Genomic DNA, 14,566 nt, shown 5'->3' on the forward strand with positions numbered 1-14,566 from the left:
AGCTGGCAGTCATAAAAATTGACCATTCTCAGGAAATGTCATAATTTGCTTACAATCTGTCAGCTTCAGAGGGCTTGTAGAGCTGCTCTCTTCTCTGGTGACAGACAGTGCCATCTACTGACACTGTATGTCCTAGGAAGTTCCTTCCATTCAGTACTGTGCTGCGGTTATGCAGCCAATGGGGACTTCCTACACATGTAGTTCATGTATCCAAGCATTTTGTGAAGACCTTAGAATTTAATCAAGGTATGTCAAGTAAAACAGATGCCTCTTTAACACTTCATTTACAAAATGTTGCCATGCTTGTGCCAAATTGTTGAGACCAAAGGACAGAAATAAAAACTGAAATATACCAAAGGGTGTAATTACCATGCTCCTCTGGATGTCACCAGGTACCACAGGCATTTGGAGGTACACTTTGCAACAGTCTATGATGCTGTAAACGTTTATGCTGACTAAAGCACATATAAAACCTTGAATTTTTGGTATATAGTACCTGTCTACAAGTGTGCTGGTATTTTAACTGTGATAATCACCACAGAGGCACCACGGGCAATCTTTCTTGCAAACAAGGTGCAAAGCTGAAGACCACAGGCTGCAGAGATGATAGATCATCCCAGCCCAGAGCATTTCTTTGAATATTGTCTTCATTCCATTAGGCACTCTTGGGCAATTCTGTGGCTGCACTGTGAAATGGATGGGCCAAGTGTGGTATGGATTTGATGCACAGTGTCGTGATTGATGCCCCTATGCCGTGCTGGTATTCATAAATCAAAGATTTCACTTTGCAATCTGCAAACAATTTTTGGGTATAAGCACATCTCTTGACAATTTGGATTTAATTCTTGTATTCAGAGGTTTAGAATATGTGCTATATTTCAAAGCATGGCAACCATTCTTTAATAGAGGAATTCTTCTAGATTACATTCTGGTGCTTTATGCTTTATCTTAAATGTGTTTAGCTCCTCTGTACTTGTACATAACATTTTGGATGATGTGCCAATGTCTCCTTTGTTCTTGGTCATAACAGATATTTGTGGTAGGTAGTTTATGTGTTGGTGTTGTCTATTCTCTGTACCATTGTATAAGTGGAACATCCCAAATACTGGTTACTGTGCAGCCATAGACTGTGTTCTGTAGTTGTGCCTTCTTAAATTTTGCCATTATTATGTATTGGGCAAAGAAATCAAAGCCTCATATAGGTTCAGCAAATATTAATGTCCATGTGAAAAGGCTGCTGAGACTTCCATTGATAGTCAGTACTTTGTGTCTGCAGGAAGAGCTCAACAAGTTGTTGAGATGCTTACTGCATTCAGGGACAAAAGGTCATCTGGCTTACTGTCAGCTGAGCACTGGACTGGGTGCTTGCTGACATCTGAGCTGGTGTCAATTAGGAAGGCGATGCCCATACACCTGTCTTACACGTACAACCATTGTGACACAAAGGGATGTGCCAGTGCTAGTAGTGTTTGTGTAGATTGTGTAGACATTGTACTGCTATTGCTGATGTCCCAGCTGTTGTAGTATAGTTTGTTTACTACTGCATCATGGCATTTCCCAAAACACATTGTGTAGACAATAAATAAAGAAAAAAATCAGCTGGCAGCAAACAAAACCATGTGATTCCATGCTAGCAGATGATAAGTATCACTGTAAATGAAGTTCAAAACATAGCAGGTAAATTTCCAATTGGCTTCAAATATGGCAGTGCTTGATCAGTCTGTGATGTTCATATAAGTTGTTGGTTCAGTCTAATGGCACACCACAAGTACAATCAATCATACATAAAAATTCTCTTTTATGGTTAATGAATTACTTTTTCATAGAGGTATTTCTCATTTCAAGCACTGACAGAATAACAAAAAAAGAAAAAGGTGATTTTCTGCTTTAAGGGAAGTATTCTGGATACATTCACACAAGAAACTAAAATCCTTACTGTGTTCATCTGTTTATGACTGACAGTGATAAAACAGAGATGCTAAGAATAACTAGTTAAAATAAATATTTTATTGATCACAAACCTCTTTATGACCTTCCTGGTTAATATTGAAATTATTGTCTCTATCTGCAGTTTCAGTCGAATGATCCTCTTCTTTTTCAAGCATTGAAAGAATATCAGAGGTAGATGTCCGACTTAAGTCTTCCTGATTTTGCTGTGTGTTATCTTCACTACAGATGCCATCAGATGGAGGAAACAGAAGGAGACTTGAGATTGAGTCATCAGGCAAAACGAAATTTTCCCTATTTACACAAATCTGAGTACCCTCTTCTTCAATTGGCTTGCATTTATCTTCTGGCACAATCCTACAATAATCACCTGCTTCCAAACCATGTTCTTCTTGATTTCCCAAATGAGCATGTGCCTGAAAGTAGTTGGGAAAAAATTAATTTTAGCATTTAAGTGACAATTAGAGTGTTTATTAAGAGGCACAGATTTAATCAAAGCAAAATTTGAATGCCACTACTGCTGCTACATACTACTACTATAACCACCACCACAACCACCACTACTACTGCTTCTACTTCTACTATTACTGCTACTGTCAATGGTTGATAGTAACAAGTAACTCCAGTAGTATTAGTCTAGCAGTTAATCTGATCTGTTTATATTAACATAATGCCACAGAATTATTTAGTACCAATATGTAAGAAAATTCAAAATAAATTCATGAAATTTCCAGCTTCAAACTAAAACCAGGGCTTTCACATTGATCACTGCAAGAAATTTCTTAAAATTATGTTCATTAACAGAAGAAATATTGAATTTAATTGATGAAAGGAGAAAATATAAAAACGCAATAAATGAAGCAGGCAAAAAGGAATACAAACGTCTCAAAAATGATATCGACAGGGAGTACAAAATGGGTAAGCAGGGATGGCTAGAGGACAAATGTAAGGATGTAGAGGCTTATCTCACTAGGGGTAAGATAGATACTGCCTACAGGAAAATTAGAGAGACCTTTGGAGAAAGGAGAACCACTTGCATGAATATCAACAGCTTTGATGGAAACCCAGTTCTAAGCAAAGAAGGGGAAGCAGAAAGGTGGAAGGAGTATATAGAGGGTCTGTACAAGGGCAATGTACTTGAGGACAATATTATGGAAATGGAAGAGGATGTAGATGAAGATGAAATGGGAGATATGATACTGCGTGAAGAGTTTGACAGACACTGAAGGACTTGAGACCAAACAAGGCCCCGGGAGTAGACAACATTCCATTAGAACTACTGACAGCCTTGGGAGAGCCAGTCCTGACAAAACTCTACCATCTGGTGAGCAAGATTTATGAGACAGCTGAAACACCCTCAGACTTCAAGAAGAATATAATAATTCCGATTCCAAAGAAAGCAGGTGTTGACAGATGTGAAAATTACCGAACTATCAGTTTAATAAGTCACAGCTGCAAAATACTAACACAAATTCTTTACAGACGAATGAAAAAACTAATAGAAGTCGACCTTGAGGAAGATCAGTTTGGATTCTGTAGAAATGTTGGAACACATGAGGCAATACTGAACCTATGACTTAGCTTAGAAGAAAGATTAAGGAAAGGCAAACCTACGTTTCTAGCATTTGTAGACTTAGAGATGTTGATTGGAATACTCTCTTTCAAATTCTGAAGGTGGCAGGGGTAAAATACAGGGAGCAAAAGGCTATTTACAATTTGTACAGAAATCAGACGGCAGTTATTAGGGTTGAGGGACATGAAAGGGAGGCAGTGGTTGGGAAGGGAGTGAGACAGTGTTGTAGCCTATCCTTGATGTTATTCAATCTGTATATTGAGGAAGCAGTAAAGGAAGCAAAAGAAAAGTTCGGAGTAGGTATTAAAATCCATGGAGAAGAAATAAAAACTTTGAGGTTTGCCGATGACATTGTAATTCTGTCAGAGACAGCCAAGGACTTGGAAGAGCAGTTGAACGGAATGGACAGTGGTCTTTAAAGGAGGGTATAAGATGAACATCAACAAAAGCAAAACGAGGATAATGGAATGTAGTCGAATTACGTCAGGCGATGCTGAGGGAATTGGATTAGGAAATGAGACACTTAAAGTAGTAAAGGAGTTTTGCTATTTGGGGAGCAAAATAACTGATGATAAATAGTTTAGACAAAAAGAGAATAGAAGCTTTTGAAATGTGGTACTACAGAAGAATGCAGAAGATTAGATGGGTAGGTCACATAACTAATGAAGAGGTATTGAATAGAATTGGGGAGAAGAGGAGCTTGTGGCACAACTTGACTAGGAGAAGGGATCAGTTGGTAGGACATGTTCTGAGTCATTGAGGGATCGCCAATTTAGTATTGGAGGGCAGCGTGGAGGGCAAAAATCATAGAGGGAGACCAAGAGATGAATACACTAAGCAGATTTAGAAGGATGTAGGCTCTAGTAGGTACTGGGAGATGAAGAAGCTTGCACAGGATAGAGTAGCATGGAGAGCTGCATTAAACCAGTCTCAGGAATGAAGACCACAACAACAACAACAACAACAACAACATGTTCATTAAACCTCTGTCACTTCCTGAAAAACATCTGTCCAGTTGCTTTCTCAACTCTCTTCTCATAATTGAAGGCTATTTAGTTCAAAGAATATTGGTACCATTACAGCATAACAGATGTGACAGAAAAATCTCAGAAAGAACAGAAACTTCATCCAGTGTTTGATAATGTACTAAATGTAGCATTTAAATGATTACAGAAGCCTCATTCAAAAGCTCAGTAATGAGTCATGAATACTGTAGAAAGAAAAATGTTTTTTTTTTTAATAAACTGTTTGTACAACACAATCAACTAATTAACCTTAACATTTGTCTGATTATGCCTTCAGTTACATATGACTAAGGATTTAAGAGGGAAAAAAAAACAAATTCCTGAACATAAGAAATGTAACTACTGTACATATTTTGGATGAGATTCATACAGTGTAAATTGACAATGAATGAATAATTAAAATGAAGGGTTAATGGAGTTTGAAGAGGAGTTAAAAAAGATCAATTGAATATAGCAGAACTATCAGATGAGTGCCAGAAAAAGGAAGAATCACAGGGAATTAATATCAGGTCATGTGTTTTACTGCAGAGGAGCAGAGCAGGAAAGAAATGGAGATGCAAGCTTTAGTGTAAACTAGAAAATTAAAAACATTATTACACACCTAGTTGCAAAAATAAGCAAAAGACATTCAACAGAAATCATCCACATCTATACACCACCTTGTTTTCATTCTGATGATGAGGTAGAAGACCTCTACAAAGAGTTACATAAGGTAGTGAATGAAAGCAAATCCCACTACAACATGACAATGGTAGACTTTAATGAAAAACTAGACAAACTTTACTTGTATCTATTAATTTCTGACTTATTATGTTTCAAAATACCTCATATCATCATTCTTTTCTTTCCATGCACGTGTGTATATGTGCAGTTATGTTTGTGATACCTCTTTACATCCCACTTCAGTAATTAAGCGAATGATGGAAAGTAATAAAGTTTTGATAGGATCAGGCAAAGTGCAATGAAGAATAAACGTAAAATGATGGATTATATGCAAGGATCATTAGTGTAGATGTTAAGTTCAGTGATCCAATTTGTGCAAAATCATAAATACTAAATTTGTCATATCACAAATTCAGAATTTGATATGAGCATGACCACCAACCAGCTGTCCACCTGAATGAAAGGCCACCACCAAAATATGGTCAAGAGCAGCACTACCACTCAGTGGTAGAACAAATCACTGAGCACAAAACGTTTGAGTTCAATGGCTGTTTCACAATCAGTGACATTTGGATCCTTCTCCTCAATATAAACTTTTTTGTATTATACATGGTGAGTCAAAAAGGACTTTGGAATGATATGAGACTGGTTGTTCACTGTGATATGATAAATCACCAGGTCATCTGCATGTTGATGATTATGTTGAACAGATTAGGGAGCATTTTGTCTGCAGTCCACAAAAATCAACACACCATGCATCTTGTGAGACTCGCATTCCACAAAAGACAGTTTGGCGAGAACTGTATAGATGTTGACACTTTGAACCACATAGATTCATTTTAGCACAGCACATTAGTGATGCATATAAGCTTGCTTCTAGGGAATGAAGAAATGTTGCATTGGGTAGAGGATGATGAGAGAGGCATGAAAACAGTCTTCAGCAATGAATCAACATTTCATATCAGTGGCATGGTGAACCACCCATAACTGCAGAATATGGGCAGCAAAAATCCTCATGTAACTCAGGAATATGTTCGTGACAGCTCCAAAGTTAACGTGTTTGTGCCTTTAGAAAACTGAAAATGTACAGTCCTTTCTTCTTTGTGGAGAAAATAGTCACTGGTATTGTGTATCTGGATGTGCTTGAAAACTTCTAAATTCCACAGATTGATGAAGCTGACTGATGAGATGGGATAGTTTGCTACCAGCAAGATCTTGCACCACCTCATTTCCTCACAGAAATTCAAGGTTTCCTTGATAATCGCTTCCCAAGTTGGTGGACTGGCTATGAAGGCCCAATATTATGGCCACTTGCACTCCCAGACTTGACTGGATTTCTTTCTCTGTGGTTTCATTAAAGACCATGTGCATATTCCTGCCTTACCAAACAATTTAGCTGACCTGAAAACTCGAATCTACACTGCACTGCACATATTACATCCAATGTGCTGCAACGAGTGTGGGAAGAAATTGATTACCAACAGAATGTTTGCCACATCACAACTGGTAGTCACACTGAACCAAAATGATACATCTCAATTCTATGTCAAACTTGAGGTTGTTTGCAACAAAATGACACATCTATCAATTCTGCAAGTTCTCAATAAATTTACATATTATTCCAAAGTTGTAAAGTCCTTTTTGACTGATCCAGTATGCAGTAGATGGGAGTTGTCTTTTTAACACATTCTTTGATTCTGTAATCCTCCTGGCCCTCAATCTTCACTAGCCTATGCCACACAACCATCTCTACCTCTGTCCCAGGGCACTATCTTCAATTACCCTACAATTGTACCTCTTCCCTACAGTCTACCCTTCCACTGTTCTACCTTCTCCTCAATGTCCAATCTTCCATGTTACTGTGTACTACACACAACTGCCCTGCCTTGTGCCATGCTGCTACTCCAGGCACGTGTAACTTCACCTTCTCAGTCATCAGCCATACTTCCCCAACCATCCCTCCTGCTACCACCTTCTTTCTCCTCTCCCCCAATTCACCTGACACAATCCTTCAGGCTTAGTCCAGATGTAGTGCTGGCACAATGTAATCTGCAGGGATGCTTCTGAATCAAGAACGACTGCCAACATGAGAAACTTATAAGGAGATATCCTTGGTGCAGCGAAGCAGTTTAAATCACTTAATGAAGGCAAGATCTCTAGTCCAGGTTGTATACCAGTCAGATTTCTTTTAGAGTATGCTCATACAACAGCCCAATACTTAGCTATCATATACAATTGCTCACTCATTGAAAGATCTGTACCTAAAGAATGGAGAGTTTGACAAGTCACACCAATACCGAAGAAATGAAATAGAAGTAATCTGCTGAATTACAGACACAATCACTGAAGTCAATTTGCAGTAGGATTTTGGAACAAGTTCACACATTATGGATTATCTCAAAGAGAATGATTTATTGAAGAGCAGCTGACACGGATTCAGAAAATATTGTTCTTGTGAAATTCAACTAGCTTTTTATTCTCACAGAGTAATGAGCGTTACTGACAGGTAATGTCAAATTGATTCCATATTTTCAGATTTCCAGAATGCTTTTGACACCATTCCTCACAAGTGACTTCTAATTTAATGGTGTGCCTATGGAGTATTGTCTCAGTTGTGTGACTGGATTCATGATTTCCTGTCAGAAAGTTCACAGGTCATAGTAACTGAGTAAAAGAGCAGCAATATCTGGCATTCCCCAAGGAAGTGTTTCAGGCCCTCTGTCGTTTCTGATCTCCATAAATGATTTAGGAGACAACCTGAACAAGCCTCCTAAGAGAATTTGCAGATAATGATGTCATTTACTGTCTTATAATATCATCTGATCAAAGCAAATTGCAAAATGATTTAGACAAGATATCTGTATGTTGAAAGAAGTGACAATTGACACTAAATAATGAAAAGTGTGAAGTCATCCAGATGAGTACGAAATGAAGTTGCTACATTTTGGTTGCAGGATAAAACACACAAATCTATAAATGCTGTAAATTCAGCTATGCACAGGGATTATAATTACAAATAACTTAAAATGGAATGATCACACAGATAACGTTGTGGGGAAAGCAAACCAAAGACTGTGATTTATTGGCAGAACACTTAAGATATGCAACAGGTCTTATAAAGAGGGTGCTTACAACATCCTTATCTGCCCCTTCCTGGAGTATGGCTGTGTGGTTTGGGATCGGCATCAGATGATGGTGGCATACACTGAAAAAGTTCAAAGAGCAGCAGCTCATTTTGTATTATTGTGAAATAGAGGAGAGAGTGCCATGGATATGAATCAGGAATTTGGGTGGTAATCATTACAGCAAAGACAATTTAGTTGTCAAAAATGGTTCAAATGGTGCTGAGTACTATGGGACTTAACATCTGAGGTCATCAGTCCCCTAGAACTTGGAACTACTTAAGCCTAACTAACCTATGGACATCACACACATCCATGCCTGAGGCAGGATTCGAACCTGTGACCATAGCGGTCACGCAGTTCCAGACTGAATCGCCTAGAACCGCTCTGGCACCATGGCTGGCCTCCAGATTTCAGCTGTCAATGGCCATCTTCAATGCATTTGAATGAGTTACAATCCAATAAACTCCCAACATTACATATCATCAATAAAGTCATATGGTTACAATCTAACAAACTCCCAGCAATATATGTCACCATATGACTTTATTGGTGACATGTACTGCTGTGAGTTTGTTGGATTACAGCTCTCACAAACCCACTGAAGATGCCTATTTATAGCTGAAATCTGGATATGCAAGAATAATAAAAAAATGGGATTGTGACTGATTGCTGTGTTTCTATCCTTCCTTATAATAATATAATTGGATAGATAAAAAGTCTACTCACCAAGCGGCAGCAGAACACACATAAAAGACTGTTGTGATTAGCAAGCTTTTGGAATCAGTGGTTCCTTCTTCAGGCACAAGTGTTGGAGGGGAAGGAAGAAGGGTGAAGGAAAAGGACTAGAGAGGTCTAGGAAAAGGCGTAAATTTTGGTAAAGTCACCCAGAACCGCAGGTCAGGGGAGACTTACCGTACAGGATGAGAAGGAAAGAGTGATTGTTGGGGACTGCATTGGACGAGATTTGGAAACCTGAGAGCTTAATGGTGGAAGAAGACAGGGTAATACGCAAGACAGAGATTACTACTAAAGCATCGTGCATGAGTTCATAAGAGTGAGATGCTAAGTGCATTGTACATAACAGGAGGTAGTGAAAAATAGACAGGAAAGACAATGAAAGATGTAGAAAACTAAAACAGACTGAAGCAAAGAGTAGTTACAGTGAAGAAAAGCTGAGACAGAAGAAATTAATGTAAATTAAGGCCAGGTGGGCGACGAGAACCAAGGACATGTTATAGTGCTAGTTCCTGCCTGCGGAGTTCTGAGAAACTGGTGTCTGAGGGAAGAATCCAGTGAAACAGGTGCTGTGGCCACAGATGTCATATTTTAGAGCATGCTCTGCAACAAGATATTGCAAGTTGCCAGTATATACCCTCTGCTTATGCCCTTTCATCCTAATTGATAATAAGGTGGTAGTCATGCTGATGTAGAAGGCTGAATAGTGTTTACATAAACATGTGTCATTTCACAGGTCGCACTCCCTTTGACAGTATAAGTTCTGCCAGTTACATGGCTATTATAGGTTGTGGTAGGAGGGTGCATTGGGCAAGTCATGCAGTGGGGATGGTCACAAGGGTAGGAGCCATAGGGTAGGGATATGGGTGCAGAAGGTTCATAGGGCATGACAAGAATATTGCAGAGATGGAGCGGGCACTGGAAAGCTATTCTAGGTGTGGTAGGAATTTTTTTTTGACAGAATGGCTTTCATTTCAGGGCATGATTTAAGGAAGTCACAGCCCTGTCAAAGTAGCTGATTAACAGATTCCAGGCCAGAATAATACTGAGTCACCAATGGTGTGCTGCAAAGCTATTTTGTGGAGGGATCAGTAGTACCAAGATTGGAAGTGATGGCCCAGGAAATATGCTTTTTAACTAGGCTGGTGGGGTAATTATGTGCAGCGAAGGCTGAGGTGAGAATGGTTGTGTATTGCTGTAAAGAGTTTGGATCCGAACAAATATGTTTGTCTCAGATGCCAAGGCTGTTTGGGAGGGAATGTTTGACATGGAAACGACGGCAACTGTCAAAATGTAAGTACTGTTGCTTGTTGGTAGATTTAATGAGGACTGAAGTGTGTAGTGGCCTTCAGTGAGGACGAGATCAACATCAAGGAAAGTGGCATGGGATTCAGAAAAGGACTATGTGAAATTTAACTGGCAGAAGGTATTTAGAAACTCCAGGAATTGTAGCAGGTCAGCCTCACCACGAGTCCATAGGGTAAAGATGTCATCACTGTATCTAAACCAAATCAGGGACTGAAGACATGGTTCCAAGTGACCCATGAAAAGGTTGGCATAGGAAGGGGCCATCCTAGTTGCAAAGGCCATATCCCTCATCTGTTTGTGTGTCTGGCCCTCAAAGGTGAAGTAGTTGTTAGTAAGCACAAAGCTGATTGAAGTAAGTAGGAGGGATGTCATAGGTTTGGAATCAGATGGCACTGACTGAGGAAATGTCAGCGGTAGACCGACCATGCAGGGATGTTGGTATAGAGGGAGGTGGCATCAATGATGACAAGCATGGTGTGTGGTGGAAGTGGAATGGGTACAGATTTCAGATGATCTAGGAAATGGTTGGTATCTTTGATACATCAGGGAAGTTTTTGTACTATGGGTTGCAGGTGTTGATCAACTAAGGCAGATATACGTTCAGTGGCTGCTTTGAATCCAACAACTATAGGATGGCAATGACTTCCTAAAATCATGGCCTGAAATAAGATCCATTCTGTCAAAAATATTGCACACCACACCTAGAATAGCTTTCCATCAACCTCCAAATCTCTCAAATATTCTTGTCAGACCCTATGCTCCTTCTGCACCCATCTCCCTACCCTGTAGCTCCTATCCCTGTAACCATCCCTACTGGAAGACTTGCCCTATGGACCCTCCTACCACCACCTATAATAGCCCTGTAATTGGCAAAACATATACTATCAAAAGGAGAGCCACCTGCAAAATGACACATGATACTGTTCAGCCTTCTACATTGGTATGACTACCACCACATTATCTATTAGGATGGATGGGCATAGGCAGAGGGTATATTCTGGCAACTTGCATATCATTTTGCAGAGCATGCTCTACAACATGACATTTGTGACCTTGGCGCCTGTTTCACCACACGCGCCATCTAGGTTCTTCCCCCAAAACACCTGTTTCTCAGAACTCTGCTTGTGAGAATGAGTACTACAGCATGTCCTTGATTCTATCCACTGACTTGGCCTTAACTTACATTAACTTCTTCTGTCTCAGCTTTTCTTCACTGTAACTACTCTTTGCTTCAGTCTGTTTTAGTTTTGTACATCTTTCATTATCTTTCCTGTCTATTTTTCACCACCCCCTCCAACCTCTGTTATGTACAATGCACTTAGTTTCTCACTCTTATTAACTCATGCATGATACTTTATTAGTAATATCTGTCTTCCACCTTTAAGCTCTCAGGTTTTCAAATCTCATCTGACGCAGTCCCCAACAATCAGTCTTTCCTTCTCATCTGTATGATAAGCCTCCCCTGATCTGCAGTTCTGGGGTGACTTTCCCAAAATTTAGCCCTTTTCCTAGGCCTCTCTGGTCCTTTTCCTTCATCCTTTTTCTTCACCCTTCTTCCTTCCCCTTCAACCCTTCTGTCTGGAGAAGGAGCCACTGGCTTCGAAAGCTTGCCAATCACAACAGTCTTTCATGTGTGTGTTCTGCCACCGCTTGGTGAGTACATTTCTTATCTATCCAATTAAGTATTTTTTCAATAATTGACTCTTTTCTTCCTTATAATAATATACTCTCACTGGGCACAAGGGTTCTAAATGGAATCAAAGTATGTGTGTGCTTTTGTTGTGCACTGGAAACCACTACAAACTACTCTTTTGTAAATTCCAACATTAAAAGGACATCATTACAAATTAAAATAAATCCTTGTCGTCCAGTTGGGTAATAAGTTAAAATGGAACCAACATAAAGGTAAACCATTCAAGAAGCTGAGTTCCAGGAAGTATCTCTCACTGTGTTGACCCAAAGACAAGGCTGATGTTCTATTTTGTGTATTTCCCTCGCTGTTGCCTTACTGAATTATCTTCTGGAGCAATGGACCTAAAGTACATAAAGTATTTATTCAGCAAGAGCAAACAGTAATTCTACCATTTGAAGCAGATATCACATGTCTTGTAAGGGTTGCTTAAGGGTGTTTGGATTCTTACACTCATTTGTTAGGTACATTTACTCTTCAGTGGGATTTGTTGCTTAAAATAAAAATCAGTTTCTTGTGATTCCACAAACACAATAAAAGACACAAACATAATTTTCATGTAAGTATTGACTCCTTGCTTAGGGTTCAGAGTGGAGATATATAATAACTGCTGCAGATGTTTTCAACTAAGTTTCATCCAACATCAAACAAGATATTGGGCATCCCAATTCAAAAACAACTTAAATGTATACTTCATTAGCCACTCTTTCTACAAATTATCTGATTTTCTGGAATCAAGGATTAAAAATTCCAGTTGGGTGAATGGTAATTAATAATACTCATTTTAAGTTGCATGGAAAGTAGAGTATTGTAAACAGGCATGTTCTGTTAAATATGTAGAAAATTATTTTTTTAATAGCAATGTATCCATATACGTATTGAATTATCAGTAGGATATAATTGCCATTGTGCTTTATTTGTCTGTGAATCATTTGTAGTACAAGAGGTACATTATGATATTGGCCTGAGCAGAGCGGTAGAGCAGTGATTAATGTTGCTGGCTGGCTTTTTGGCAGCAAGAACTGTCAGGCTGAGTATACAAGTGATAGCAGCTATGAACATCAACTACATATGTCAGATTGTAATAGGGAATGTTAAAGGAGAGGGTATCAACCTTTGCCACCAATCTCCACTGCCAGCCTAATGCACTATAAAGAACGAACATGACAAATTTGGAATTATGCTGCCACTGTCTAAAGTCAAATTAGCATCTGAACAACACAGATACAACCAACTCCTCCATAAAGAAAATCATAATGTAGAAGAACAGACATTCAGAGGACAGAGGACAAGATGCCAGTCTACTATCATTGTGGATGCTCTGGACACATTGTGTGTCCCATCTTCTTCATTTTCTAGCACTGCATGACAAGAACACTGAGACAGAACTTCACATCAATTCCAGTAGTTGTGGAGTAAGGACATTTCTATACAGATTAAGGAAGGTGCTGAAAAGGTGATAGCTTAAGTTTCCAGAGTACTCTCCAAGTCCAAAAGAACTACTTTCCAACCGAGAAAGAGGTTCTTGCAGCTGTTTGGGCCAGTAACAAGTTCTGGCTTAATTTGCTTGGCAAACTATTCACTGTTGAGATGGATCACCATTCTCTATTCTGGCTGACTAGCTTGAAGAATCTGTTGGGTCAACTAGCATGGGCACTGAGGCTTCAGGAGTATGAAGTCACAATGGTATACAAAAATGAATGCAAACACAAGGATGCTGACTGCATTTCAAGGAATCCTTTGGTGGAAACACCAGCGTGTATAAAGTCTCAGACAGTAGTGCATTAAATGAGTCCGGTGTTGAACAGAGAGAAAATCCGGCATTGTTGAAAACCACAGAAGCCTTGAAGAATGAGAAAGTGACCAAAGAAGGATTCCAGTTAATAAATGGAATATTGCATAAGAGGAACTATGATTCAACAAGGTGGAAATGACAGCTCTCATCCCATCTCATCTGAGGCCAGTGATACTGAAGCGTTTCCATGGCATTCCCACATCTGGTCAGCTGTGATTTGTGAAAACTCTAGACCAAATTAGATGCAGATATCATTGACCAGGTCTCTACAATCCATTAGACACTATGTGACCCAGTGTAAGTAATGCCAATGACAGAAGTAAGTGCCACAATTACCTGCAACAGTGCCAGACCACTGAATTGGAATTGATCTCTCAGGAAGTTTCCCCAAAACAGGAATCAATGGATAATAGTCTGCACTGACTACCTCACCAGTTATGCTGTGACCATAGCTGTGCCAACTGCCAAAAGGCTGGAAACTGCAATGTTCCTCATGGAAGACATCATTCAGAAGCAGGGAACAACCTGTGTGATGATCTCTGATTATGGAAAAGTTTTCCACTCAGAACTAGTATCAGAGACAATTTCATGTTGCGACATCGCCCACAGGGTGAAAACTGCCTACTATCCACAGATGAATGGCCTCATGGGGCAGAACACTTTTATAAGGTGAAGGCAGATACACTCTCAATGTACAATGAAGTT

General features: G+C 39.4%; 1 protein-coding gene across 1 annotated transcript in view; it reads right to left on the minus strand.

Moving 5' to 3' along the window:
• The window catches only part of LOC126365978 (putative leucine-rich repeat-containing protein DDB_G0290503), a 298,195-nt gene that overhangs the window by 216,455 nt on the left and 67,174 nt on the right, over positions 1 to 14,566 (minus strand). The window contains exon 3 of the mRNA XM_050008785.1: positions 2,022 to 2,363. Within this exon, the coding sequence (XP_049864742.1) occupies positions 2,022 to 2,363 (342 nt within the window). The remainder of the gene's footprint in view (positions 1 to 2,021; positions 2,364 to 14,566) is intronic.

The sequence above is a fragment of the Schistocerca gregaria genome, chromosome 4 (genome assembly GCF_023897955.1).
Source record: "Schistocerca gregaria isolate iqSchGreg1 chromosome 4, iqSchGreg1.2, whole genome shotgun sequence".
NCBI lineage: Eukaryota > Metazoa > Arthropoda > Insecta > Orthoptera > Acrididae > Schistocerca > Schistocerca gregaria.